Here is a 17,152-nt window from a genome sequence, read left to right on the forward strand (position 1 = left end):
AACTGTGGCGTATCCTTTGTTCCTGATAATATTTTTCAATGTATGCAATTATACAATACTGTACATATCATTTGTATCATAGTTCGGAGACCTTTCTGTTGAAAACGTGTCAGGGTTAAATCGTATACATATACATGCACAGTGCGTTAACTGGAGTGCGGGTATTAGTTACCCGCACTCCAGAGCATGCCCATTGATTGGCTCATTTTTGCTGGGGTTTACATATTGTGACGGCAAAGAAAGGGAAAGCGACAGAAATGTCATATTCAGATGTTCGTTCATTGGTTCATTTTTGCCGGGGTTTCATATTGTCACAACAGGGAACGTGCTTTTATGTTTGACTATGATACAAAAGAGAAAAAACACCAAAACACTCGGCAATCTGATTTATACTCGGGGGCTACGCCCCCTCGTACAAACCAGATAGTCTCGTGTTTCGGTGCTCTTTCTATTACTTACATGGGCATAATTGTAGTGTTGTTTGTATTTAGAGATAACTTCACTGACTTAATGAAATATGCACACTTTTCAAACTCTCTCTGAACCCTCTTTGATAGATTATACATGCATTATAGCAAGACCTCTGTTAATTAATACTTCTTTAAATAATTATTCGAATAGTCTTTCACAATGTTTTTTTTTTTCTCAATGCATTTACGCTCTATATACTACTAAATCCTGTCTAAATAATACAAAAATAGCATCACGAGAAACCCAAGTTAACGACAGTTAACAGTGGAATAATTAAGAAATATCATATCCCAAACAGTGATTTTATCAACTGTTTGGATTTCTGATTCGAAGAAGTATATCACGAGCGCGTAGCCCGAGTGATATAATGATGCGCATCCGAACGACAAACAGTGATTTTAACAAGCGATAAAATCACTGATTTTCTTTTATTTTTAATTCTAACACGACATCCGCAAATAAATGCTGTCGTACCTGATATTAACCTAAATTGCCCCTGATTTGTTTCCGTACTTATTTTCAGCACGTCACATTTTTAGTGGTTACGTCACGTGTATAATGTATACGTTACATGTCTAAATATAGAACGTCAAAACTGTGATTTTATTGCATAAGAACGCACAATTTCGGTTTCTTCTAAGTCCAATGGGGAAAAATGCGGGTCGTGTTAGAATATAGCATTTTCAATAATACATGTATCATCATAACGCAGAAACATTTGTTTACAGCAACTAGATCTAGTATAAATTATAAACTAAAGCTAGACGTTTGCAACTGTATAGTACATTACATATAAACATGACAAACCAGGAGAAAAATATATTTCATGTAACAGCTTCGAACACATAGATAAATATTCTGTATAACCGTTCTACTTCTGTTTCTTTACTATGCTTTGATTCTTGTATGATATCAGCAATTCAGTGGGGGGGGGGGGGGGTATTTTAATATTTGATATTTAACATTATTGTTTGTTAACGTTATATTTAATATTTATTTATGCGATTGATATAAAGAGTAATTTCAGATTTCTCAGGATTTATTCAGTCAAATTGTTAGACAAAAACACGTAGTTGTATTTCAACCGACTAGTTTCTGTTCATGTTACTTTGTATTAAATAAGAGCTGTCACGTGCTTGAAAGAGAGCATTTAGGTGCTGGTCAAATAATTTGCTATTGACGGCACCTTACCCAAACATATAAACTGCCTAAAAGTCACCCACAGTCTCCGATTTTTAATAAGTAAACTAAAGTGAACCATTCAAACATCATACCTGTACATAATTTTCTACTAACTTTATTATGTAACATGGTCATTTTATATTTGTTCAGTTCATTGGAAAAGAACAACAGAAATAACGAGAAGGTTCCATTAAAATAAAAAACAAATTCTAAATTGTTGCAGACAGACACTGTAACTAGCGCAAATTATGCAAATGAATCACAATGTAGAATTGCCTTTTTGCATATGCAAATTCTCGTAATGTCGTATATACTTTACATAAAGTATATCAAATGTTACAATATAAACAGGTTTAGATCGCCGAAAATAATGTGAATGTATATTTATCATCAGATTTAATGATAATGGAAATAATATATAATCATAAAATTTTTCTTTCAAAAAGTTTACAAAAAAGACATGCATAAAAGCTGAAATTAATTACATCATATTTTCTTTTTCTTTCAAAAACAAGAATAAAAACAACTAAATCATCAAAACATTAACAGTACAGGTGTCAAAAAAAACAATGTTTTATCTCTCTAACATACAATTACTTTTTTCTCCGTCAAGAAATCAGTTTTTTTTTTCCAATAAATAAATAGTTGTAAGAGACAATAAAAAACATCAATATGATAGTTTTAAGCGACAATAAAAACATCAATATGACTGGAATCATTCATGAATGACACAAACAACAAGAATAAAGTAAACTGTTAAATGTCCATTACTTTTACAAAATCTATTCTTTGAATTTTCTTTTAAGATACACCACGGTTGTCTCTCTTTAACCAATAATGATTATAGTAGAGAGTAATTAATATCAGAATAGGATTACTTTATTGTTTATCTCTCTAGAACGAAATAGTACATCCAATAAAATAAATTGAACAAGAAGAATGCGGCAGGGAAGGCAACTCGCGACATTTTATCAACTGCACTAGGACTGACATTTCCATGTGGTGATACTGATAAGAAGGGAATTAATCCTGGTCTAGTTGATTTCCGGCTTGAATTCTAAAAAAATTAAAGCATTGAATTACATTAATCAATATAAAAGTTTTTCAAGTCCAACGAAACATAAATCCCTTCACTATTATGTCAATTTATGAACTGATGCTATAACATATTTATTTTTATCTATTTTTGGTTTATTCAAAAATGTTGTAACGTAAATTAACCAAAATTCTTGTAAACCACGCATAATTATTAGTAAGATGACAATACTATTTTATCAATTAATATTATATTATATTATCCACAAATATGCCCATCTATAACACAAAATATGGATATATGAATTATAATAATAATAATAATAATAATAATCAGCATGATTGAGTGATCAAACATACATTTTGTTTCTGCTTCTCATATGACTGAAACGTTGAGCTCACATTATTTAACCTGCATTCACGTTGTTGTTTAGAAGTTTCGACCATTTTCTCGTCTAGATTGGTTTCAGACTTATCGCTTTTAGTACCAGCTCTTGTTAAAACGTTGACAAATGCAAATTCCAAAAGACCAAGAAAGACGAATGTTAAACAAAGTGCCATGTATACATCAATCGCCTGAATATGTCAAATGGAAAAGTGTATTAACACAATTTAAACGCAAATTTACATACGTATGCGAATCAAAGCACAGATTGAGATGAACTGCTACTTTTGATAAATTAAAATATCAATTACTTTTTCATTTATATTAATCAATAAACATTAAAAAATCAACAGCGATAATGACTTCTTTATAGTTCCAGCACAGAGTCAAAAACCTTCATTACTTTTATACATGTATATTTTGATCGAGATAAACCTCCATTACTGTATAAACCCTGATCATACACTTTACTATAAATATGCTGAAAATAATATCATCGTAAACTCTTACATTAGTAGGGAAGGAAGTAAATGTTATCAGTGCAGAGATTTAGGACTGACACTGGCTAATTTTTTCTTTTAGCTATATTTTCATTGTCTTAAAGAACTTATTAGAAATTGAAAAAAATAAATGGTCACACTTATAATCGTTCCACCAATACATCCAGTAGTATGATTAAATATATGGTATAATTGACACATGCAAATATTGAAGTGCAAAACATACTTTAATATATGAGACTTGCGGGAGGTCTGCCCTAGCTGCAGAACTTTGTGTTGTCATGGTTAGCACTGTGAGAAGTCCTAGTGTGATCCTCGCCGGCACAGCTGAACAATCCAGCCAGAAATTCACCCACGATAAAACCACGGTCAAAATGCTTGGCAGATAAATTTGAATGATGTGATAAGTATATTGCCTTTCCAAGATAAACAGGACGCCTATACAAGGGTAGATAACTGCAAACAAAGTATTGCCATTCTTTCAGTCATGATACATTTTATGTCATAATATGTCCTATCATAATACAAGTCACCTTTGCACCAGGTGAGCTTAATTTATATCTATTTTATGCTTTTCAGTGGATTACTGATTTATCTATGAAAATTATATTTGATAATTTCAAAGTGAAAATTATCAAAATATAATTTCACACTTTTCAATGACGAAACTACTTTTTAAGATTTTCCCCATGTGGTACCTCAATTTTATTTTTGCTGACAATGCTGACAATCTTATGTCAGGCTGTTTAGAGAAAAGCAAAGCTGAAATTAATAAATAACTTAAATGTCAAAAGTAATAAATAGAAGAAAACTTACTTCTATTCATTCAAATTCATTCCCAATCACCAAATATCGTCTCAATTTTTTTGTTTCATTTTTACAGTCTGAAAAAAACTGCTTTTGATGACATTTGGGCATATTTAAGAATCCTACGAGCAATGACTGTCGTATGCTTTATAAAAACATGAAAAGCAATGACAGCCATCAGCCCGAAGAATACGTAAACAACCCAGCGTTCGTAAGGCAGCTTTTCAAGTTCCAACAATGCCAAGTTTTCCATTTACCTATCCGCTTTTTGAATGTTTACACATCTGACAACACTTATTTATTGTCTGCTACAATTCTCAAATAAGTCTTCTTTCTTTTAAAAATGTGTATAACTAACCAATCCAAATGACATCCCTCTGAATCAAACACAATCATTTTCCTCCCATGAAATACACAACTTTTAAAAATGGCGGCCGCTTACATTTCACAAAGCCAGGTCTAATATAAATTCGCAATAAGTAACAGAAATATGGATGGATGTTTCGACTTTTTCTCCTACTAGAATTGTTTGTTTTTATTAAACAAGCGATCATTCACATTTTTTAAATAAAATGAATGATATCACCGCCATTTAACGTTGCTTGTCGAACTTATATTTTCAGCCCTTCTTCAGACTTCTTGTATTTAATGAGAAATTCGACTCTCAATGTGGAAAACAGATTTGAATATTAACGTTAATATTAAGGAAATTTCGTTTTAACTTGTTTTTAAGCATAAAAAAAAATGTTTGTTGTGTAAGATGTAATTTTACGCCACTCGTCAGAATACTGTTTTTAAAGCCCGCAGTATGAAATAAAATTTCATCTTTCAACAAATATCCTCTATATAATTCTGTATCGAGGCTTAGAATTATTTTTCAAAACTTGTCAGCGCGTAAAATCTCTGCTATAGACAGATTAGATTTTTATTTGGATGTATTAAGCAACAACTTTAAATATATAATAAACTGATATAATAAGAGATTAATATACGGCAGAGTAGGGCCGGAAGGCAAAATGAATAATGGCCCCGAGCCAAATTTTAGTCAATAATTTAATATCAAATCTTATCGAAATTCAATAGATTAGATAAATTTCATTCACGGACTAAACAAACATATACTATATCCCAAAGAAATATTTGCCGATTCCAATAGTATATAACTTTCCATTGAAGCTATTTTACTTTTCCTGTAATGCTTGCAGATTTTTTTTGCATGAAAATATTGGTTATCCAAAATGAATGCTTATGTATTCTAATGTCACGTGATCACCAACACAGTTAACTCTCATTATGCAAGGTAACGTCGTATACGTGCCACATAGACAAGTTTTGATTTTCTACATGTAAATGGTTACACTTTAAACAGTAAATTTTATACTTTGAGCGGTACATTTTAGATACGGTTTAAACAGTTATCAGTAAATGTTGAATATTTTACAATCTAAATCTAAAACAGCTGTAAATTTGTATTATAAGGCATATGTTAGGCCTATGTATTCAGTGCTTCCAGCACTTTGATCCAATTTGTAGTGTCAAATCACTACAACTTTTATAAAATCAAATATCAAAACAAGTTTCTAATGGACTGTATTTAGTAGAAAATTCAAAGATGTTTAGGGTTAAAAAATTGTGATCTATATTTTACTAATGTTATGTTTGTAAGATTGTACCATGTACTTCAGTTATGTTGTTAATCAAATATCTGTAAAATTGACTTAATGTTGTGTAAAATGTACATACTTTGGTATAAACATTTTACTAATTCATGTCTAAAATGTACAAACTTAAGTGCAAAATAATTACTTATTTATTCTGTAAAATGTACATGGACTATGGTATAAGAATTTTACTGATTCATGTCTTCAATGCACAGACGGTAGTATAAACAATTTGCTGATTCATGTGTCAAATGTACAGAATATAGGGTAAAAAATTACTGATTCATGTGCAGAATTTTACAGAATATAGTGTAAAACTTTACTTATTCATATGTAAAATATACAAAATATAGTGTAAAACTTTACTGATTCATGTGTAAAATGTTACAGAATATAGTGTAAAAAATATTTATACATGTGTAAAAAAGTACCATTATAGCACATTAAGTTAAAATTTCACAGTTTAAAGTTTAAATTTACCCGATTTATGTGAAAAAAAAAAGTTAATTTGGCCCTCAACATTCCCAGAGTATATATTACTGGAAGGCTTAATTAATACGTTACATCGCTTTATATAACTACGGTACTGTTTAATAAAGTGTTTTGAATGAGATGTACTAAGTAAAGTATCCACTATTAATTGTATTATTCAGTTGCGAAGGAACTATTCTTTTCAAGATTTCCTTATGTATTGAAGTTTCAACTTAATGGAAACACTTAAGCACGTCTTTTTAATCATAAAGAATACGACTTTTGAAATAAATTAACTAAAAAAGATACTTACTTCCATAGTAGTCCCTATCACAGTTGTAATAGCTGTAATTTATGACAGAAAATTGGGGAAATTGTATATCTGGGGCCAATGTGATAGCATTATCATTCCAAACAAACTTCATTGTCTCCGTGCTGTGACCATCTTAAAATTAAAGTGGTATTTAAAATTAGACCGAATATTGTCAAATTTTGCTTAAATTCGATGAAATATTTAATTTCAATACAGTTTAGTCAAAATATTTTATTGAAACTTATTTTTTTTTGTTTCACTTAAGATATCAAAATGTCATACTGATAATATAATTTGGCAAACCCTTTAACTTTGTTATCGCACTAAGAAAAGCAGTTTAGCACTGTCTTTAAACAATTTAAATAACATTAATATCGTTAAGTACTCACAATTATCTAAATACACGAATGTTATTTCAGATAATAAAATAAAACAATTATCAATTTATATTAATTGTAAAACATACAACTTTCAAGTTCCATTGTACATGTCTGTGTATCGAATGGGTACATCTTTAGGTACATTAAACACGAAAAAATACCTGTCACTCTGAAAAACAAATAACATATCCGTTGTGATCATTAATTTTAGTTATTAATTAAAATTTTTAACTCAATTACTTCACATTTGATAATGTTTTCAACTTTCAATGACAAGTTATAATTAAAGCTCACAGTAAAAGACTGCATTTGATTATTTAAATATCGACATAAAATTGTGTTAGTGAAAAGAATCAGTAACTACTTTACAATGCATCAAACCATTATGGATATTTTGATAACCTTATATCTGTGTTTTTCAAGCTGACTTTACTAGTACCATTTTAAATTTTTCTATACATTGTTTGTTTCTTACTTTGCACTGTATTGCACGGTGCCGTCAGGATATATATGTAACAATTTGTTGGGAACAGTAACATCGTGGTATTGCGACTCTTTTTCACTAAGAATGTACATGTCCGGCATCCAAACGCTCTCAAAATAGAACTTGTCAAGTTCTACCCGACTGATGTTAATGGTATTGTTATATTTCAAACGCTCGTCCAGCCACCGCTCTCTCAAAAACATGCTCATTGAATATTCCTTGAAAATAATAATAACAATATTATAATAATAAAATCTTTATTTAGAGAAGGTAACATAATTACAAAAGTTTACAATAAAGAGAACATGTAGACTTATTTTCAGTACAGCCTTCTGCTTATAATAACAAAGAAACAAAAGTATAACAATTTAATAAAAATAAAAAATACAAATTTTGAAATGTTTTTGTACAAACAAAAATCAAATGTATTATATACTTAAAATTGAAATAAACAGAAATATTGAAGAAATGAAATGGGTTTTTTTATTTTCGTATTTTCATTGTAAATTGATGTCGTACTTTCTTCTAAAGTCAGGTAATACACAAACGTAAAAGGGAATTCATAAGGTTAAAAAAGAGCAAAAAAATAAAATAAACAGAAAATTCAAGTTTTTGCTATTAATACAGGATTTATTTTTATCGAATTGTGTGAAAATGAATATTTCAAGTGACAGTAGCCAAGAGTGAAATATAATAATTTTCATACCACAATAAATCCTGCATTTATAGAAGAAACTTGAATATTCTCTATATATTATTTAATATAAAGGTTAGATATTTTCATTTTTTTTATCCGACTTACACTCATATTAATTATAGTAATTATAGATTATATAAAATGAGCAAAATATGAATGCTATATGTATCTCGAACCATAACAAAATTAATCTTTGGGGGATCATTTCTTTCCGTCCCTACCAATATGATTTCAGGATGCATTCTTTTCTTTTACAATGTTCAGTTCTTGAGGATTATAGTTATAATAGACTTCAAGACTATTTTTATATGTTGAATTTGCAAGTGAGCATTTCCCATAAAGTTAATAAATAAAAATGACTCGTTCCATGATATAGCATGAGAGAAATATAGGTGTTTCTGTCCGAAAAAATATGTGGCGGTTGGCTGGAAAAGTTGTAATAAAAGGCCTATCACTGCTGGGGAGTGAGAAAGGTGTTTAGTGCTGGAGTAAAAACTTGAAAATCAAATCTATATAATGCAAGATTTCGTTGTTGAGAAATTGATAACACGATACTAAATAATGTAGGACGCCACCATCGAATTCTTAAATAAAGTAGATTATTTTATAACCTATTAACTAGCTGTTTGAATCAGTGAACTTTCAGTTATATATAAATTATTAATAGTTTTAAGTTTACTATGCGGCAATAGGATACATAAAAGTACTTTGAATTAATAAAGACCAAACTACTCAACCATTCGACGGCGATATAATGTCGGTCAAAATATGAAAGCTATTGTTGATGTAGAAATGATTTCTATTTAACGAGCAAACACAGAAGAAACAGTGCATGAAGGAAATGAATTATTTAAAGTCCATAAATCATTTCTTTGCAAGGTATATTTTGAAATGTATGTAAGGTTTAAAATAATGGAAATTTGAATTCTTATAACAAATAGCATAAGAGCCTAGGGTCATTTAATCTAAATTTTTGTCCAAACCTGAAACTTACACCAGAGTAAGTATATAGTCTCTCCTTTACAAAAATCCAAATCTTACAAAATTTTGCTTTCACAACGCTACAGAATCCAAGATGGCGTCCAATATGGCCGCCGCTTTTATGCTGTTTATCTTATTATGTAAATTTTACAGCAAAGATTATGCCGTTTTCGATAAAAAGGTGTGCACACATTTCAGAAATAGTCAAGTTATGAATAAGCAGCACGCCTTCAGATCCATGTTTATTTTCATAAAAATTTTAGAAATGTATTCAATGATAAAATATTGTGAGGTGAACAAATAAAATAATTAACATATTGTAATCGGCACTTACAATCCAATAAAATTACCAAATGTCGTCAACATAATTATGCAAAAACAGCCCTTACTGTGTTGGTAACGCAGTAGAAATATGGTAATAAAACACTGCAAAACCAGTTTTAAACCGCACATAACATGTAAAATATAACTTGGATCTTGAATAGTTTTACCTTTCTTTAAATTTTTTTACAGTTTTCTATATATTGATTTTCTTGAAATATTTTGGCTCACCTGGAGGCGTGACAATGAAATATATAGCGTTTTAGGTTTTTGTCTTAACATTTTCAAAATATCAAAGAAAAATGCCTTTTTTTTGGCACATTTTTCTATTATGGTTACCTAAAAATAACAAAAATATTCCAAGTAGCTACTAAAATTCTAATATTGTTTTGTTTTTTATAAATACTATGTAAGTTTTAAGTTGTTATAATAAAAAATGCATAGATTAGCATAATTTGTAAGTTTTATACTTGGTTAAAGTGGGTGGGGTAATTTCACCCCAAAATCGCAAAAAAAAAACAAAAAACAACACCAAAATTCGCAGAAATATGTATAATTTTATTTCTCTGCTTTTTCATTAATACCTAACATGTGATTTAATGCAATTATTCTTTATTTTCATGTATTTTATTGCTTTCACGTTTTTTAAAATTTCTTACATTACGGTGGGTTGGGTAAAATAAAAAATGAACATATAGTAATATGTATCGAATTACTGAAAGCTACCGAAAATATCGAAATTTAGGCATTTTTCTTTGATATTTTGAAAATTTTGAGACACCTGAAAAACCTGAAAAGCTATATATTTCATTGTTATTTTATCATAACTTGATTATTTCTAAAATGTGTGTACAACTTTTTACCAAACACGTCATAATCTTTGCTGTAATATTATCATAAAATCGGCGGCTACATTGAACGCCATCTTGGATTCTGAAGCGTTGTGAAAGCAAAATTTTGTAAGATTTGAATTTTTGTAAAGGAGAGACTATATACTTGCTCTGGTGTAAGTTTCAGATTTCGACAAAATTTTTGATTAAATGACCCTTGGCTCATAGGCTTAAATGAGCACACGTCGCAGATAGCGCTTGTCGGTTCAAGCTGCAGCCGATGGTGATCCCTACAACATTAGACCCAGCATATATAAAAACTATCAAATATTTCATTACTGAATTATTTATTTATCATTTAATTCATTTTGCTGATTGGTGTTTGCGCAATTATAAATTAACCAATAAAAACAATGTACTTAGCTAACATTTGATTTTGATATGATTATGGAATATGAGTTATATTTGATATATTTGAATGAAGATATTTTGTACGATGATGTACTTTGTACACGTATTCTGTATTGTTTCCGCTCATGTTTAAGAAATCATTTACAATTAGTTGTCAGACCTTTTCAAATATTTCAAATTCAACCGTCTTGTAAAATCTACTTTCCAGTTTAGTATATATTTTAGCTTAGTGGTACATATGTATCAAATTGATTAATTTTACTTAATGCTGAATCAAATAATGGAAATGTCAATATATAATTTCCATTGTGTTCCGAAACAGATTGGAATAATAGGTTAATCACAAATTATTCTATTTATTTGCGTAATGTAAATGGTAGGCAAGTTTTCATCCGTTATTTAAATAGTGATATCTCCTCTTATCTAATATTAAACCATCCATTGTTTAATATATATCGATTGAGATTAAAAAAGTAATAATTCACAAACAGATTGAGTATAACGATTTGTGAAATGAAATTTCTATTGTTATACGTGCTAAAAGATTCATGATCTATATTAAAATAATATTATAGGAAAATAGAACGATATGAATTGTTACCATTTTGGACTCACTGAGGGAAAACATTGAATGAACGAAAACGTTAATTTTCACCTCCACCTGCTTGTCGACACCAACTAGAATTAAAAAATTACTTAATGATTAACATGAGATAATTAATAATACAGTTTCTAAACATTAGCTAGTTAAAGACTCTGCCCCATTTTCTCTCTCGTTACTTTTTCAATTCTTTATTGACAATACACTGTTGAATTTAAAGAACTTGAAATTAGAAATTAACTACATGAACATTTTAAACACAAATAATTGGGGTCACCGGTCTTGTTTTCGAGTTATCTGCGATTTTTTGTTTGTTATTTTTGTTTCTTTTAAGGACAGATAACTTAGTCACACGAGGGGTGATCAGAAAATACGTATTATTTTACTGTAACTACTATTTTCGACGTTTAAGGACTTAAGAACTTAAGTTGGTTGTTTTTATGGTTAAATTAAGTAAGCATACGGAAAATTGCTACATTTCATAAATAAGTGCCGAATCTATGCGACTATGCAAATAATGAATATAAGTAGTCCGGAGTATCTTAATACATGTCTTTATATATGTATGTTGTCATCAACGTAAAACAAAGCACTTTCCGCAAGGCATTTCTTCGAATTTCCGACGTAAAATATGGGCCTGTCTACACTAACAGCTGTGGAGTCTGTTTTGGGATATTCTGCAACGCAGATGTATGGAATTTGTACAAAGGTGCGTATACACAGAAAGTGATTATATCTATAGTAACAAAAATCATCCCGTACAGTCTAATTATACCGACGTGACGTAGAAAAACACTATCCGTGACGTCAATGATGCTACGGGAATCACGTATGGTACTGTCAGGCATATATTGCAAACTAACTTTTGATGCTGTGAACAGGCTCATGGGAGGGCTGTTAAAATTGTTAGGCCTGTTTAACTTAACGCTTTGTTCGCCGTTGTTGAGTTCCTCACGACATAACGTCGTCATGTTAATCCGGCGTTTTATGAATAATGTTAAATTTATGATTTATATGTGTTAAAGCCTTGATATTTCTTCATTTTTGAATAATCAATAAGATTTAGAATTTATTTTATAGAGTTTATAAAGAAAGTCTAAGTTCTAAACTCAGATCACCCCTCGAAAGTCTTACAAACCTTGATTAATTTACCTTTTAAATTTACTCACATCACAAATAGAAACAAAAACATTACGATCTTTATTGTTATATTTTGTATGCATTTACGTCTATAACACAATATTTATATTTACCCTTGTCATATCTTGGCGGGAGTGTTTTGTCATAGTTGTCAAACATATCGTGTATGACGGTTTTCCTGAAAAGGAAAAACAAAGCATCCATTAGGACTCTAAGGAAATATATGAAATCAATATCAAAATTAAAACTATAAAAACAGATATTGTTCTTCATGATATTAGTGAAAATTTAGATATTATTGTTTGGATTATACTACAGATAATGACTATTTCAAGTCTTGCTATTGATTTAAATTAAGGAAAAAACGAGTATATACTCATTTGTGTAATGTTATAATAAATGCCGATTGTTTACATAGCATGAAATGCGCAACTTAGCTTTGCTATAAAATCAGACAAGCTTATTAGTGATTTTTTCACTTCACCTCAACCATTTTGAATGATTTTATTCATGACATTATTTTTTTAATATTGGTACTCCTTTACCAAATTTTATCCCATTATTACAGTGGTTCTAGCCGATAAACTGCTTGTCTGACAAACTGAGCTTTGTCTGTCATCAAGTTTATCAAACATTTCATCATTGACTTGAATTAACAGAGTCGTGTATTTATACATCTTGAATGAAAAGTTTCTAAAATATCGAATATTAAAAACTGATTTTTTTTTGCCCAAATCGTTCAAAAAATTATCTATTTACATAGCATTTCGTTCACATAGCATTGCACGACTTGAAATGAAGATGACTGTCTTTGAAACACAAATAAGTTAAACAAGTTAAAAATACTAGACCATGAAAAATCTATTTTAACCTTTGCTTTGCATTTTCTGAAGATATCTATAATGCATCTAAATGCAGTCATAATATCAATGCTAAGTTTTGACAAATTACACAGATTATCTGTCCAGTTCTTCTTAGGTGTTGTAGGAATTGTTTTTTCTGAACAGGGATTTTGGCTTTTTATTGCCCAGAACTGGATCTAGTTACACATTTAGAGCTTGCCACCAAAATTATACTTTGTTGCAAAATAGAGTGTGACACACTTGGCATCAGTATATAAAGAAATGTAATGATTTCCATTGAAATTTGAAAATAATCAGACGTTTGTTTACTTGTAAATAGCGGAAGGGTGAAAAATAAAGTTACAAAATTGTGAATTTTTAACGCTTGTTTGACTCGTTACGTTAATCAGTATATGTTGCGTTCATCTCATCTACGGATCAACGAAAGTGTGCAAAACTGGATGGACCTGACGTAACACCATATGGACATAGGTTTAAATGATTTTCCATTCAAGAATTCAAGTACCCAAAGGCAAAAACGCTTTACAAAAAGGCAAAAATCCGCAACTTTTATTTATTGTTCACCCCTCATATACAAATTTAATTAAATACAAACCATCTTGTGGTCAATATTTTTCTGATTTTTTTTGTATAAGTGCCATTTTTTTTTTTAATAAGTATACAAACATAACAGTTCACGGGCTCGGCAGACTAGTCTTCATTATATTTACACCTTGCATGATGAATAAATTGCGTAACCACAAACAGGCTTTATCCTACCTGCTTAAGGGAAATGTATCTTTGAAATCTTGTGATTTTGTCACTTTGTTGAAATCCATCAATCTAATAATAACTATTAAGAAGAAACTTGTACCCTATCTAAGAGTCTTTTTATTAGAGTTCATGGTAGCGAAAGTGACATTTTATATTATTTGAACGTGTTTTACAACCCAAGTTGACACCACATGACTCACTATTTACTTCTATCTTTAATTCTAATAGAAATACAAATATAATGTTTTTGTTTCTTACCTTACAAATCTAAGTTTATAAATTGACAATCCTGGCAACATTTAATTCAACAACAAATTTATATTACTACATATTTTTAAGTAACTTAAATAAAATACTTACATAGTAGCGTTCTTTGATCCTTCAGTTAATTCACCGATACAAAAAATCACTAGAATGACTAACATTTCAAAATGTTATATATGTTCTGTTCTACTATCATCTGCGTATCTTTCGTCATTAGAAGTTAATGATCTCAGTCAAATGCTCCGTTTATATATTTGATCTCATGGTTTGTAATCACCTAAAACTATTGACTGTTTTATCTAATAGATTTACATAGTCACTGCCATTACTACTGTTCATTATTGATAGAGGTTCTCTTGTCATTTCACGTCAACAACAGGGTACAGAGACGCTCATTTTTCTATTGGTAAATGATATACACGACATCAATATTCTACATACATCAGCTACCTTAGTTAGCTGCAATATTCTACATACACCAGCTACCTTAGTTAGCTGCAATATTCTACATACACCAGCTACCTAAGTTAGGTGCAATATTCTACATACAGCAGCTACCTTAGTTAGGTGCAATACAGCTTCCTAAGTTATGTGCAATATTCTACATACACCAGCTACTGCCACCTAAGTTAGGCGCAATATTGGTATAAATTAAACAATTGTTTGCGAAAATTGTTTGAATATCAAAACAACATCATCAACAACAACAAAACCCCGATACTTTTGTTATAGCCACATATCTGTTTATGATATCATTTTGAAATTTTCTTCAACTGACAGTATTGCATACAAATTGCATTGGCGCATTTTTAAAATACAGTTTTTATTTAATGATCTTTTTGCAAAAATGATACAATTATCAAATGTTCTTATTCTTTTTTGCAAGATTATTGGATTAAATATGATTTAGAATTTACTTTAACATCTCCTCTGAAATTGTAGTGATTAGTCCTGACGTGTACAGTCCTGTACTGTACGGGTAAATGTCGAATATTGGAGAAGCAACATTGTGTGAGGTGCTGATAAACACGCCCCTTTCATATAACCTTCCTCTGTATAATAATCACCAAGTTAAAAGCATTTCCTCGTTTTGATTATCATCGGAGATTATCGGAAAACTTGATAATGTAGATATGAGGTTTTTCGAGAATGGAAGCAGATTAAATGTTCCCTATAGAGATATAAAGTAAATCAACAATGCCCTTTAATATCATATCAGTTCATTGTGAGACTAACCTATCTATTATTAAATATTATACTGTTTTATGTTATCAGTAACTAACAGTAAATGAGATTTACCAATGGAGTCATCATTTATATTTTGTCTTTTTCTATGTATGTTTATCTTATATACAGTAACAGCTGTTTATCTCATACATGTGATCAAATTTAAGAAGAAGAAAGACAATTAATTTCGATTATCAGATAATGTTGCACACACATGTTTTGTCGGATCTTATTCAGTTTCGCCTGCAGTATTTATATATTTACTTGAAATGTCATATCGTTAAATCATTTAATTAAAACAATCATTTCATTTATTCTCATAAAATAAAAACAAGCATGTATTTAGATATTACAACAAATTGTAAATTGCAAAGAAAAAACAAACAGATGAGATTCGGAAAATGAAGGGTTAAACGTTATGTTCCTGCATTTATGTTAAAATATGTTCACTAATTCAATCGATACGACGCCATTTATATCTGGTGGAAAGTGACGTATGTTTCAAATATGTCTCATCTCAACATCTTCTATTCTTTACAAAATTCTATGAGTTGTAGAAGTATTTTGTTTATTTCGACTTTCATTTGTTTTTATTGATCATTACTTTATATCAGGAGAAGGGATTTTATTCTTGCGTTCTTCGATTTCTTTCTGATCAGGCGGATCTTGTTTTTTAAAATGTGTTAGTATGTTAATTAACCTCTCCATCAAATGTGAATCATAAATTACATACATTCGTTGCTCGATGTAACCATATATTTATTTCTGCTGCTTAGTATATATTTTTAATAAGATTTTGTAGAGTAAAAGAAGAACAATATAAAATTGTTTTTCTGGGGCACTTTTAAAAGCTTTTCATCTCCTGAAAAACTAATCTTCATTCTTTGAACTTGTTTAAAATATTGAAACATTTATCTTATCAGTTACATGGACAGATAACTTTGAGATTATAGTAACTTATCATACTTAAATATGATTCAATTTTGTTGGATTATTTCTAGAAAATATTAATCGTTTTTCAATGAATCACATATGCTTTAGTACAAAGGTAAAGCTGTAATGATTACTCCGAATATGTTTTTATAACTTTACAAGGGACACCGGAACCTTAAAATGAAAATGAACTTGATTATAAAAACATTCAACAGGCAAATATCATTCTCTAAAATTGGTTTATCTGCCGGCAGACTTATTGATGTTTAGAAATAAAAGTCTTCGTTTACATTTTACATATGAAAAGAAAAAAAACACTTATTAAAGGCGTATACTACAGTTACATATAGACATATACGAAAAAGAAAATTATATAAATTGATCTCGGTGACACTCGTATTTCACTTAAAATGTTTCTGTTATCATATAAAGTTTAGATATA

At 29.7% G+C, this 17,152-nt stretch overlaps 1 protein-coding gene across 2 annotated transcripts; it reads right to left on the reverse strand.

The window, feature by feature from the left end:
• Nucleotides 1-1,699: 1,699 nt before the first annotated feature.
• Nucleotides 1,700-14,911, reverse strand: LOC132725169 (glycine receptor subunit alpha-2-like). 2 transcript variants are annotated; one of them, XM_060710254.1, is made up of 9 exons: nucleotides 14,647-14,911; nucleotides 12,784-12,848; nucleotides 11,531-11,607; nucleotides 7,681-7,907; nucleotides 7,292-7,374; nucleotides 6,826-6,957; nucleotides 3,800-4,029; nucleotides 3,049-3,264; nucleotides 1,701-2,710 (listed from the first exon to the last, which is right to left on the reverse strand). In XM_060710254.1, the coding sequence occupies exons 1-9, from the start codon at nucleotides 14,709-14,711 to the stop codon at nucleotides 2,540-2,542; spliced, it is 1,266 nt and encodes a 421-aa protein (XP_060566237.1). In that variant the 5' UTR covers nucleotides 14,712-14,911; the 3' UTR covers nucleotides 1,701-2,539. The 2 variants fall into 2 exon arrangements, with proteins under 2 accessions (XP_060566239.1, XP_060566237.1); XM_060710256.1 differs by lacking the exon at nucleotides 11,531-11,607 and having other exon boundaries at nucleotides 1,700-2,710.
• Nucleotides 14,912-17,152: the final 2,241 nt, after the last annotated feature.

Source organism: Ruditapes philippinarum, unplaced genomic scaffold (genome assembly GCF_026571515.1).
Source record: "Ruditapes philippinarum isolate M1 unplaced genomic scaffold, ASM2657151v2 ctg1425_1_1_1_1, whole genome shotgun sequence".
Lineage (NCBI taxonomy): Eukaryota > Metazoa > Mollusca > Bivalvia > Venerida > Veneridae > Ruditapes > Ruditapes philippinarum.